Raw genomic sequence first — 14,210 nt, 5'->3', positions numbered from 1 at the left:
TTCTTTTATCTTTATTTTAGCTTCATACAAAATCAGCATGTTCAGTTTTGTTTTCTTTGATGAGCAAATGTGGGTAGCATATAATAAGAAGTTACTGATATATTTATTATTAATAGAGCCATTAAGTCCCTTTGAACATTTGAAAAAAGATGGCTTGTAGGTGTGGACTTGGGTAACGCATTCTGAAAAGGGCCAGAACCATTTGTTTCTAGAGATATTTGACAAGCTAAAGCTTCAATTTTTATTTCCCTCTTACTCAGTGAATTTTTCTTCCTTTTAATCTTTTAATTCCCACTCTCTGATGCTGCAGTCTTTTCTTTTTTCTGCTTAGAAATATGAAGAAATGGGCAGGTCAAAGTTGAGATCATTTGTGGGGCTTAGTCACATTGTTAAGTCCCAGCATAGTCTTTTCATCTCTCCTGAACACAGACTGGGTATTGTGTGAAGTTCTTGAACTGTAAGTGACTTTAAATTCACTCTAGTGGACAAGGGTGAGAAGAAGTCATTTAACTTTTAATAGACTTTCAGGGACGAATGAGCAGCTGGTTGAGAGGGAATAAGAAATGACCTTTACCATTTCCCCAAACTCAGTATTCAATCTTTGAGGTTTTAAATAATGTGGTTAACTTTTTCCTCCCCCAGTTTCTGTTCCTCTCTGTTTTCTCAGTTTAGATGGAAAGTGGGGGGAGGGATATGAAAAAAGACTGAAGAGAAGGCTTTTCTAGTTCTTGCTGCCCTGAAGATTGTGAAAGAAAGTTAGCCCTTCTGATATTTCCTGCTAGATTTCTAGAATGGGAACAATTGTTTCTTCTTTGGATGACTGTCGGATATCAAACGGAATACAAAAAGGCTTACGTAAATTAGTGTGGCTCTAGTGAAACTGATGAAACCCTGCCAAAGTACTGCAGCTGAGGATCTGGACCTCATCCTTTGGTTATGCTTGTACTTGAAAAGCACTTTACATGGGCATCTCACGCTCTACAGTTCTTCCTATTTGTATATGCTTGGGCTTGAAGAACTGGTTTTGAGGGGGGGTTGACTACAACCCTTAGCCAAGCAAAATTACTGTGGTCCAGCAGTTCTGATGACCTGCTTTTGTCTAAGCTTTTGAGGTGAAGAGTGAACTCTTATATCAATTACAATTTTTAGCTCCCTAGACTGCAAAACACAATTCATTTTCAGGATATATATGTATCTCTCTCTTGTTTCTCTTAGTGTCAGACTTGAAAAGACAGATACTATCCGTTGCATTAAGTCTTGTCGACCAAATGATGTCAACTGTGTGTTGGATCCAGTCCATACAATTTCCCACACTGTCATTTCACTGCCCACGTTCAGAGAATTTACAAGACCTGAAGGTAAGTGGTGTATTCCTTGTTCCATTTAATAGACTGCAACATATAAAACCTCCACCGGAAATCCTTGCCTAAAGCCAGACTAGCTACCAGTGCAGTAAAATGTTTGCATGGTCCAAATTATAGTGTACTATTTGTTTAATTAAAACCTTCAGTATCCAGGAGTTTTAATTTTATGGGGAAAAAAAAGTCATTCTGAGTTCTAACTCATACAGCTTCCCAGTCTAAGGAAATACTGAATCTGAATTCTCGTTTACCACATTTACTCACATACTATCTGTGTGCTCCATGACTTCTTTCTTCTCTCTCTTGCAGATTTTGCCATAGAGAGTAGGTACTTTTATATATTTCTTCTCATCTGTTTATAGTCTATTGTTCACTATTGGCCAGTGGCTTGTTCCTAGGGTACGGCCTTTACATACATGCAGGCATTAATCACAAAATGCAGTAGGCTGTATATACCATCTAGTACTGTGATTTGCTAATTTTTGACCTATGAAAAAATAGTGTTGCTTTTTAAACATAGAATAAGTGAAGGGAAATTCCAGGGACTGGACAGAAAGCTTTCAACCTAAGATTTTCTAAAAGTGTCCAAGTGGCTTTGGAGAACAAACTCCTTGAAAGCCAATGGGATTTGCACTTAGAAATCACACTGTCTGTTCTGAAAATCTCATGCTTATTTTTTTTAAAAAATGACCATGTCTAAAGCAGTAAAATCTGTTTGCATCCAATCGATGCTTCCTGTACAGTTAACATAATCAATATCATAAAATTTACTGATACAGATGTCCAGCCTGGCTTTCTTAACACAAGCAGAATGCCCAGTTATCCAAAGTGAGTTTTCCATCCCCCCATTATGCACTCTGATAGGCACCTTTGTGTGTATCTTTAGTTTCTTTGGCCTCTGCAGTACCCGCAGGCCTTAAGTCTTGTAGTTTTCATGGGGATCACACTCACTTTGCTTAGTTCACAAATAAACTTACAAATCAAGAGCCAGATTTTGCTCTTCGGCTTTTGTATTCATTGCCCACCAGCTTTGCTGGGGATGGCCTCCACATCCACAGGTGGAATGACTGCCTTCAGCTCTGGTTCTCTGTAGGATGACCCACTCAGCAACTTACTGTGTAGTAAAGACACAGAAAAGGGATAAGGGAAAGGAGGAAAGGAAGATTATTTTGGAGGGGTTTTTGAAGATCTTAAATCCCTATTTCTGATCCAACTGGAGTCTCAGTCTTGCTACCTGAGAAGACTGTCCCAAAATGAAAGCCAAAGCTGATTCTTCACTACCATGTCAGTCACTCTCAAAACCCTTCCAATCAGAAGGAGTGGAGCAAAAGACATCCTAATATTTGGCCAGCACAGGAGTTCATATGAGAACAACGTAGCCACCAATAACTTAGATCCATAAAGCTGCTATAAATTGCATCAGGCCTATTTCAGCCCTTAGCTGGCCCTACATCACAGAGAATGGAAGAATGCCCCATAGCCACTTTTACTCTCATACACACCCCTTTAGCTTCACCAGGTGTACTGGCAGCAGAGCTATGGATTTGGCCCAGAATGCTTCCCAGACAGTTCCCTCATTAGTCCATCCTCATGATTTAATAAAAAGAGATGAGACTGAGCGATCTGAGAGTAATACTTGAAGCCCAGAAGATGTCCTTAAACTGTAAACCAGCACATGGCCTTGGGTGAATTCTTATAACTCTATGATTTAGTTTCATCTTCTGTACAGCGAGGGTAATAATGAGAATATAATACTTAGCTCCCTCACAAGAGGTTTGAAAAATAGCCTTGCTTTTTTTTTTTTTTTTTAAACCGAAAGCACTCCTCCAGTACTTGAAAGAACTCTGTAATCTACAATTTGTAATGGCAATGCTTTTGTTTCACTGTCTAAGGGAACCAGAGTTTGGGTGTTAATCTGTTTGGTCCCCTTCCACCTTCCACTCTGTGCAACCTGAGTGTTGTCCTTTTTAGACACACGTGGAAAATCTGGCTGATCTCCAAGAGTGGTCTTTCTGAACTCTAAAATTAATAGTGTTTTGACTGCAAGGCTTCTTGGATAGTGCAGGAGGAGTGAATAGATAGATCAGAATCTTCACTTCCCCCAGATGTTCTTTCTTTCCGTTTTAATACACAAACTGGGAGCGGGGTAAGTATCCATTATCAGCTTTAAGGACAAGTCATTCTACATCAAATTCTATCAGGTTCTTCAGTGATGTTGTCATTAATTCTTATCCGTTTCATGATACTCTTTATTTGCAGAGATCATTTTTCTTCGTGCCATCACACCTACATATCCGGCCAATCAGGCAGATATCATATTTGACATAACAGAAGGAAATTTAAGAGATTCCTTTGATATCATCAAGCGTTACATGGATGGTATGACAGTGGGTGAGTATAGTGCTCTATGTTTACAGTAGACACTTTTTGTCTCAATAATATTGTAGAACAAGGTCAAAGAAATTATCTCAGGTAATTCTTTTACCTCTTGATTTTCAAGCCTGTATTGGTTTAATATTCTCCCTTTCCAGTCAGATATGTCTCATCTGAACTGATATCACTTATTTTTCATTCAAAATACCAGAGTCTTCAACTTTAATTTGTGATATACATTAACTTTTTTTAGATTTGGCTCTAATTACATATACAAATTGGGGTTTTGCCATTATAATCAAACCAAATATAAAATCTGGAGTCTGACAGCAAGGAGACTGTAAATTTAGTTAACTATTCTTGTTTAAACATCATGGCATCAAATTTTTGGATAATAATCAAACCTTTAAAGCAAGACTGAATTTACTGAAACTGTTTTCTGTTTTAATATTAAATGACAGGCTAGTTCAGTTTTAAGTAACTATCTCTTTCTGTTGGGGGTAAAAGGGATCTGTCAAATGCTGTGGTTTAGAAGAAACTTGCACAACAGAATGTAACATACACATTCAATTTAGTCTCAATTTGGCAGGCAGGAGACATGGCAGGGAGTATACCTGTGTATACGGGTCATGTGCTAGACATGCACCTCATCACACACCATGGAGGGGCTGCAACGCAACCTGGGGTTGTGTCTTCTGGTAGGCTCCTTTCAGAGCAGAGCCTTGTTGCAGGGTACAGTGCCTACTGTATGCAGTGTGGAGTGTAGATTGTGTATGTAGTATAGCTGTAGTACAGCGGATATACTGTAGTTTGGCTCTCACTCTGGGACACAGCGTACCCAGGCGTTGTTGGCAAATTATATGAGGATCCCAAGAAAGAGGCTGCTCTGCCCACATGTGAGTTGCTGGTGCAGTGGCAGGGGAATATTCTGTGATTCTTGTACTCAAGACTATGAATATGCCAGGGCAGGTCTATTGGAAAGTAGTATTTAATTGCTCTTTGTTGATGTTCATTTGTGAAAATAAAGCACTGCCATTCTGTGTGAACATTTGCGCTTCAGTGTGTGAATGTCCAGGTTCTGCTCAGGTTTATATGTGTGCTTTTGTGCTTTCTATCAAGACTTTTCTGGATGACAGGAAAAATCCTCGTGCTTCTTCCACACTGAGGTTTTGTGTGCAAGCCATATTTAGTGTGAACTGAAGGTGGCACTGTTGCATTTCAGAAGCATGATACTACAGTGTCAGCTGTGTGAAGCTTTTGTGCGCTGCAGATAAAAATGATGTCATGAGGTTTATATTTCTTTCTTTATCAAACTGAAGTATACATGTGAATGCTGAGGAAGAGGGAGAGTCTGTTAAAGCGGGATTATAAAATTACAGATTACAGGTATTGAGTTGATTCTTTTAAAGAGTATAAATGTTATCAGATCCCACAGTAGTTACAGTAGTTTGCTTCTCTTGCTGTGTGCTTCCTTTTGCCTGAAATAATAAAGAAGGATGTGTTTAAAAATGTGACTGGTCAAGGCATTTGCCTGAGTGAAGCGTTCCCATTTTGAATAATAGGACTGTATGTCAATGGCACTTTACTTGGTAAAGTGGATATATACTTCACAACGTTTTGGAGAGAAAGGATATTTTTACATACCAGGTTGAGAGGATTTGATTTATGGCTAACTAGATTCCCAGCCCTCCAAAAGAGTTGGGCAACTGTTTCTTCACCTCAGTTCCCCCATGTGTAACGTGGAGACGATAAAACATGCCTATTACTGTCTTAATTAATCCCTGTATGTGTGAGTCTTAATTAATTCCTGTATGTAAAAGTACTTTGAGATTAATGGATGGAAGCTGCAAAGCAAACTGCCTGCAGCACAATTGGAAGAGGAAAAACAAAACGAAAACCCAGCTGATATTACCTGAAGGGGCAGAGATTCAGGACAGAGTGTTGTATGTGTGAAATTAGGATTGCAAATAATTCTGCCAGCAGCAGTTCTGTTGCTCTCATCCTAATATTGTTCTTCTTTTCATTAAGAATCAGAATGTTAGGTGTTCCCCAAAAAGTGCTGGGAAGTTTCCAAAACAAATAAATAAGGTAGGATTCTAGTCCACGGGAGTTCACAAAGAGAGTCCACCTTGGGAAGAAAGGGGAAGACTTTATAGAAAGGGTGGAAAAGAGAGGAAGTCCATAGATGGTGTAAAAAAGATTACCGGTTATCCCAGTAAGTTATAAGAACATAAGAAATGTAGGGATGTGGCATAAGAAGCCTAGCAGACCAGCCTTCATTTGGTGTCACAGGGCAGAGGAAAGCAATGAATGGATTCAAAGAAAGGAGGGAGCATTAGGAAAAGAGAGGGAGAAAGGACAGATCAGTAGACGATGAAGATGGTCTTGCAGGGAGTCTTTCATTAATAAAATGGGTTGTCGCAACATGAAGAAGAGAGATCATGCCTTAAGAAGGACCTGTGCCTAAGCTTTGTCTGTGTGAATGGAAAGGAACAAGAGGCTCTCAAAAGTGTAACACTGAATAGAGTGATAAAGTGCAGCTTTCTTTGGCAATGGTTTATAGAGAAAGAGGAGCTATCAAAAATGGAGTCTTAGTAGGAAAGGGAGAACTTCAGCATTGGTAGAGAATTGAGGACCGAAGAGAGTCAGGTCATCAGTTTTAGCCATTATCCATTTAAGCTGACTCTGAGACATCAAGAAGAAGATGTTGGTGAAACTAAGAAATGTGTAGGACTGGATGGAGAATGACTGATCAGCTAGCAGTTGGTTTGTGACTTGCTGATGGAGAGATAGTAGCTGAGGTCACAGGAGGAGAGGAGAATGTGTAGGAGCAGGTTGTGAGGAAGGAAAAAGAAGAAACTAGAAACAGAGGAAAGAGCTGCCCCAGGGGAAGGAACAAGATCTCCCAAAGGAGATGTAGGAGGAGCAACCATAAAGGTAGGAGAAGAAAGAGGCAAGGAAAGAGCATATGTCAAACAGGAATCAATAAGCAGCAGTGCCAAAAGTGGAGGAGCCAAAAGAAATGAGCACAGACTCCAGAAACTGGCTATCTAGACCTACAGAAAGCAGCATCCAATGGAATAGAAAGAATGGAACTCAACCCTCTGGAGTGGCAGTGCACAGACTCTATGCACCTGCAGAAAAAGAGAGTTGTACAGAGTTTTCTCCAATATTGCTACTCAGTTGTATTACTGAAGGATGCCACACCCCATTTTTCCTGGTTCAAAAACCTGTTGCCCGCTGTGGTTGCAGTTCAAGGTGGCATTGAATCCAGAAGATACTGTTAACAACTGCACATCACTTCTTAGCATGGGAGGGAGAAAAACAGAAGTGCAGACCTATCCTTTTTTTAAAAAAGCTTTTATAGACTTTTCACTGCATTCCTGTTTTAACCAGCTGTCAGTGAAAAATGAAGAATGCATTTTCAGCTTGTACAAAAATGCTCTATTAATGCCTAAGGTATTATCAGGTACTATAAAGCATTTTCCCCCTCAGCTATGCATTCATTACCTTAGTTGACTATAATACCACCTCATCGTCTGGTAAAATCCAGGAAGGTTTTACAATTTCTTAATGCCACTAAAAGTAGTATTGAGAGGCTGAAATCTTCCACAGAGAACTTGGTACTAACCTAACCATATATTCTTGCCTATTAAGCAGAATGATACTATTCTTAGCAAAAACATCCTGAGCCAATGCAATTACAAAATTTCAGTTGTACCTACTGAGTATTAGGGGTGTTGTGCTGGTGCTTGAATACACTGATTTCAGTAGTTGCTTGTAATTCCACAGATGTGGGCTACTGCCCTCCATTGTTACTGTTATATATAGACATTCATATTTTTCAAATCTCTTATATATCTCTTATAAATTGTATTACTGTGTTGGTCTTTCACCTTGCAAATGGATCCAGGAAAAATTTTTGTGCCCAATGCAAACATATCTTACTGTTTGCTGAAGCTGATTATTTCAGGAAATTGAATTTACTGTAACAGCCATCATTTGAATTCTTCATGTGCTGTTTCTATAGCAAATGTAACACCAGTGGTCCCAGTTGCATTTCCAAGGATTTCCTTACTATCTCTGTCCTGTCTTTCAAGGCTCTTCTATGGGCAGTGATAGTTCATGAAGTTACTTTTGAACCGTTACAGAAAGTATTTGAACTACTGATGACCTAACACTGCGTTTATTAGTATTCTAGTTTCTACTAAAGTATCATTATTGGTTAATATATTCCAGAGGCCGAACACAGACTTTTAGAAAATGGGCAAAAAATAAACAAAAACAGGTGGCATAAGGAAGTGTGGGATCCCATATTTGTTATGGGTGGCAGAAGGAGACTGGACTTGACCTTTGGTGAAATCCTATCCTTAGCACACAGGTAGTTCTGCCATCCCCAGTTAGGGCAAAATCTGTTCTCAGTCCACCCCACAAATGTGTGTATGGTTTGACATTAAGTTCAGGGGCACTGGATTGCAAAAGATTGGGTCTGGACTCTGTCACCGGGCCCAGTCTGCAATGCTGGGCAAGTAACTTCACATTTCTCTGTGCTTCTCCTTGATGCTTTGTTTCTTTAGTCTCTTTATCTTTGGGCCAGAAGCTGGCTGGCTCTTACTGTACATTCGTACAGTGTTTAGCACAATGAGATCCCAGGACTGATTTGGGATTTTTGGCATGGCTGTGATGCTGAAAGTATCAGCTCACTTACAACTGCTTTTCTGTGGTGAAACAGAGCCTTGGTGTAGGCAGAGTCAGGGCATCCAGGAGAGCTCCCTCGTTTACAGGGGTGAGGATTTCAGCACGTACTTTATCTCCCCTTGGGGCACTATTACTCCAAAGTAAGCAACAATAGCCATCTTTTGTCGGGACTACAATGTCATTAGCATGGAACAACAATGGTGTCTGGCCAGACAAAACTTGCCCTGTCCAGTCATTCACAGTGAGCACACAGAGCAATGACATAATTCAGCAGGTTTTTCAACAGGCTCTTCCAGCCTCATATTAAAGAAGACAGTTCCTTTCAATATCTTTGTTCCACTTTCATCCAGGCTTGCTCCTTTCACAGGAGGAGCCCCTCCGCAAAGAATATCTTGGGGTTTTTTTCTATGTCAGGTTGCCCCACTGAAATTAGTAGCTACACATTTGAGACTAGGGTGCCCAGAAGCTATTTGGTAAACTGGATCCTAGATTTATTGCCTGAACCTGCCCTTTCGGGACACTGCTGACTGCACTGTTCAGTAGTCAAATCTTTCACTACCCTCCCTCCCCTCCAGAAAAAAAAAGTCAGGCTGGAGAGCTCTTCTGGAAGCAAACAAGCAACTCCAGCAGGAGGTAAATTTTCATTTCATATCTGAGAAAAGCTCAAGGTGCTATTCTGGTGAGAATGAGTCTCCTGCTTGAGCAAAATAGTGTCCCTAATGCCAAATTTCATTCTAGCACATTGCAAGTACCTGGTTAATCAAACACTCTTCATTGATTAATATTCATCTCACCCCGTAGCTAGGAAGATGTAACATATCACAAAAACATTCAGGCAGACCACCTTCGGTTACAGTTTCCATAAAGCCAGCAGACAAATAAATCACACTGCAACTCTGATGAAGTTTTGTGAAGTGTAGCGTGAAGTCTAAAACCTGCCAGCTTGGGAGAGAAATTGCCTGAGTCAAGGAACAGCTAGTAGGACTGCTGAAGGTCGTTGGTTCAGATTACGTAGTGTGCATTTTTTGGAATTAATTTTAAACAATGGGCTGAGATATTACATAAATGAGCAAAAGTAGCCAAATTTGGAACCCAGTACACTAAGAAAAACACTATGCCAATTCCTCTGAAATGCAAAGGGTCCCAGAATATGTCTGAGGGAATTCAGCCTAGTGAGGTGCTGTGCCCCTGTTAGAGTGTAGTCAGAGACCTTTTCATCTGAGGATCTCCAAGTGTGAAATATTTGTGTCACTTGTTCAGCTGCTTCTGCGGCTGCTCCTGCATTTGTGTGTCTGTAGCAGGCATTTCATTCCTGCAGTAGTGTCTACACCTTATAAAAACTGGAGACAGAAGATAAGAGACTCAAGGCATATCGTAAATCTTTCCCAGTACGATGCACAGATGCATGGCTCGCTTAAAATAAAACGTCTTTATTTTTGAAGGGGTCAAATGTGGTGAAATGACCCCTTACTTCAGCCTTATTTTGAGAATTTCATCAGGGATTAACACACATTAAGATTCAGAAAGCTTCCTTCATCAGAAGTTCTGCTAACAATACCCCCAGAGCTGTCGCCTCTAGCTGATGACTGAGTAGCTGTGTAAGGGCTTTCATGTCAAATCCTTGGGATTAGGTACTTTTTCTTCCTTGGTAAATTGAATTGCAGAGCCATATCATGCTGTGTGCCATAATGTGGCTCATTGCCAGGAAATGCTTAGGGTTATAATAATTAATTGCCCCCATGTCAAGGATATGCTACTGTATCAAAGCTTGGCTGAAACTGAATAATGGGGTAGCGGGACAGGTAGGGTAAACTAAGCCACTCTCGCTAAATGGAGTAATTGCATGTACAATAAGCACTTGGATATTACTGTAATGGGCACCAAATCCTGCATAAATAACAGATAGTGGGAGTAAACTATCAGGAAGCTGATATATATGATTTTGAACATTTTGGACATACAGCCTTGGAGTTTTTCCACCTGTTTTTGTAATACATGGGATACTTAAAATACACAGTATTTTAGGTTACATTCTTAAAGGTCAATAGGAAGAATTAAAATATATATGGTGGAAACTATTTTTTAATGAGGCTACTTCAAGTGCAGTTATTACATTTTAGGCATGAGTGATTTCACAGCATTGTCAACATTAAAACCCATTGTGAGGTTTGGCTGGAAGGCAAACCAGAGATCTAAAAGTACTTCAAGTTTGCCAAACCAAGATAAGAGCACATCTCTCTGAAGTTATTCGGTATCCTTAATAAAGATCATAGTATTTGTAAACTAGCCAAACCTCAGTAAAATCAAAGGTTGTTTTTAATTCTTTCGTAATACCAAGGCTCCATATGATCCAACATGACAGATAATAGCTTTGAAAATATTTACCATTTGTTTCTGGCCAAAAAATGTATTAATACCATGAGGCCTCTTTATTGCCTCTTTATTTGATGCATCTCAGCAATCAAAGCTTTCTAAAGAAACCCAAGTGTTAATGATATTAAACTTTGTGAGCAGTTGAAGGATTGAATTTATTATAAATTGACCCCCAAATTGCTAACCTTTTGAATAAGGCTAATCAGAAAGATCCTTTTTCATTGGGAACATGCTGAAATGTAACTCCTGTACTGTAGTTGCCATTTTCTTTTTTCCTTTCTTTGGAAGTGAAAGAAAAGGTGAAAGAGGAGCAGATTCAAGCAGTTTTAGCTAAACTTTACAAATTAAATTAAAATCTGTACTGCACCCTAGATGAAAACTTCAGAGACTATGAGTACCTGGAGAGTTTTAGACACAATTGTTTGGGGAAACCTTAAATAAGAGCTTTGTCTTTACATGGTTTATAAATAATTACTATGATCAGTAGATATTGTCAGCATGTTAGAGAAATGAGCGGTAAGGTTGTAAATGGCCATAGGCCCTTCTATATAGTATACTATTCTTTTTTTTTTTTGAGGGATGTCTTGCACTACCTCTGATCGTCTTTTACATTCCTCAGAAAAGGATACAGTATATCTCTGAGCTACACAGTACAGAAGTTGTTGAAGTGGACTGGGGATATAGGCTATGGCATTTTTGCCTTTTCCTGAGATAACATGCCTCTGTGGTCAAAGCAGCGGCAAGTCATTAGAAGTCCTGTGTTGCACCACTGGTGCAATACATGCTGGTACGGCACCTAAATCACCTTTGCCTTTCTGTCCCCTGATAGGGAGCGCTGGGTTTGTATGAAGTGATCTGGGGCTCTGTTGGTGCTCAGAAGGGCACCCCCTATCCTGCCCACTCCTGGACAAGCATTCCAGCCCTTTCTCTGTTGTCAGTATTAGTGCTTGTGCGGCCACACTTCATTTTTGTTTATTTTTTTATTTCAGGTGTTGATCTAAGGGAAGGGGTGGGGAATAGCACAGGACTACTATTTTTGATCAGTTTAAACCAACTATGAAAATGCACCCTGAGCATCAAGTAGATTGTGAAAGTGTAAATGTGTGTATCAAAGCTGACTTCTAAAGACTTTTATAAGCACTTTCTTGCTCAATACTTAAAATTAAGGCCATTTTCTTAGGAATCTGAGTAAAGATCTGGGACGCTGATGTTTGAAAAGCACATGCTTTTCAAAATCTTGGTCCCAGATACTTCAGGTAAGATATGTATAGACAGCTGCATTCCTGTAAAGCAGTCCTGCATCAGCATGGAATCCTTGTTAACAGCCAACTCTCAACTTGATTCTCCAAATCTATTATTTTGTGAGAATGTTCACCATCAAACTTGAATGAAGGCCTAATTCACAATGTTATGAAGGCAATACACTTCAAAGCAAGAGAAAATCTATTTCAGTTCTTGTATTTTGATTAATGAGTTTTCTGAATCCTTTAACCATATTTATGTTTGTCAGGCGTGGCAGCTCAAGGATTAATGATATCTTCAGAAGCTATTTTTCTGCGTATGGCTTGATGCCTGCAGTGATGATTACCAAGAAATATTTCATTTTCCAAAGAACAGCTGCTTATTAATAAAACAGATGATTATCTCAGTAACTATAGAGCACAACGTAGCAGGAGCCTACATTGTTATTGTCACAAATAATTGAGAGAAATATAGATGGCTTTCACACAAAAAAAGAGAAAATGAAAAGGACTATTTAGCCTTTGAAAGATGGAAGAATCTGAGGTGTGCATTAACTTTCTTAAGTCAGCAGACATCTGGGATTCTGGGAAATGCCTGCAATCTGACAGCTAGATTGTGCCTTTAGGCACAGTCATGAACTAGAGAGAACTGGAGGATCATAATGCCTGTGAGACTGCCTTTGGAGGCACAGCTCCCCATTCCTTCATGTTCTCTGCAGTGTTAGCTGGCATTACAGGAATGTAATAGGACATGGTCCTGGAAAAGAGAGGGGTCCAGGAAAGCTGACTGATTTTCAAGGATCACCTCCTCCAACCTCAAGAATGGTCCTTCCCTATGTGCAGAAAGTGAAGCAAAGGTGGCGGGAAGCCTGCATGGATGAACAAGGAGCTCTTGACAAAACTCAGACATAAAAAGGAAGCATACAAGAGGTGGAAGCGGGGACAGGTGACCCAGGATGCGTATAGAGACACTGTCCGAATGTGGAGCGATGGGGCTAGGAAAGCCAAAGCCCACCTGCAGTTGAATCTGGTGAGGGCCATGAAGGGCAACAAGAAGGGCTGCTACAGGTATGTCAGCAACAAAATGAAGACTACAGAAAATGTGGGCCCACTGCTGAAGGGGGCAGTGGATCTGGTGACAAAGCACATGGAACAGGCCGAAGTATTCATTGCCTTCTTCACCTCAGTCTTTACTGAGGTAAAGACGGGCCTTCAGGAATCCTGGGTCTTTGAGAGCAGTGGGAGAGTCCCCAGACTCACCCTCGGTAGAGAAGGATCATGTAAGGGAACATTTAAACAAACTGGACATACACAAGTCCATGGGACATGATAGGTTTCACCCATGAGTGCTGAGGGAGCTGGCTGATGGCATTGCAAGGCCATTGTCAATTATCTTTGAAGGGTCATGGTGGTCAGGGGAGATTCCAGAGGACTGTAAGAAAAACAAAGGTCACTCCTATCTTCAAGAAGGGCAAGGAGGGTTCAGGGAACTGCAGGTTTGGCAGCCTAACCTTGATCCTTGGGAAGGTAAAGGAGCAAATCCTCCTGTAAACCATTTCTAAACATATTAAGGACAAGAAGGTGATTGGGAGTAGTCAGCATGGATTTATGAAGGGGAAATCATGCTTAACATATCTGATAGCCCTCTACGATGAGAGGATTGGCTTGGTGGATGAGAGTAGGGGATGTTGTTTATCTTGACTTTAGCAAGGTTTTTGACACTGTCTCCCATAACATCCTCGTAAACAAACTGATGAAGTGTGGATAAGTGGACAGAGAGGTGGACTGAAAACTGGCTGAATTGTAACATGAAGTCCAACTGGAGGCCAGTCACTGATGGTGTATCCCAGAGGTCAATACTGGGGCCAAGGCTGCTTAACATCTTCATTAATGACCTGGTATGATGGGACGGAGTGCCCCCTCAACAAATTTGCAGTTGATACAAAACTAGGAGGAATGGTCGAAACACCAGACAGTTGTGCTGCCATTCCTCAACAGGCTGGAGAAATGGGCTGACAGGAATCTTGTGAAGTTCAACAAAGGGAAATACACCTGCAGATTAATAACCCCATGTACCAGTACATGCTGGCAACTGACTGGCAGGAAAGCAGCTTTGCAGAAAAGGGGGTCCTGGTGGGCAAGCTGACCTCATGGAGAAGCAATG

The 14,210-nt window shown here is 40.5% G+C and overlaps 1 protein-coding gene across 2 annotated transcripts in view; it reads left to right on the top strand.

Moving 5' to 3' along the window:
• FBLN1 (fibulin 1) overlaps window positions 1-14,210 on the top strand; it is an 82,558-nt gene that overhangs the window by 57,673 nt on the left and 10,675 nt on the right. For both annotated transcript variants that reach the window (XM_067305104.1, XM_067305118.1), the window contains exons 15-16: window positions 1,216-1,358; window positions 3,621-3,752. In XM_067305104.1, coding sequence (XP_067161205.1) covers window positions 1,216-1,358; window positions 3,621-3,752 — 275 coding nt within the window. The remainder of the gene's footprint in view (window positions 1-1,215; window positions 1,359-3,620; window positions 3,753-14,210) is intronic.

This window comes from Apteryx mantelli, chromosome 1 (genome assembly GCF_036417845.1).
Source record: "Apteryx mantelli isolate bAptMan1 chromosome 1, bAptMan1.hap1, whole genome shotgun sequence".
In the NCBI taxonomy this organism is placed as follows: domain Eukaryota; kingdom Metazoa; phylum Chordata; class Aves; order Apterygiformes; family Apterygidae; genus Apteryx; species Apteryx mantelli.
This window is presented reverse-complemented; position numbering and strand designations above follow the sequence as displayed.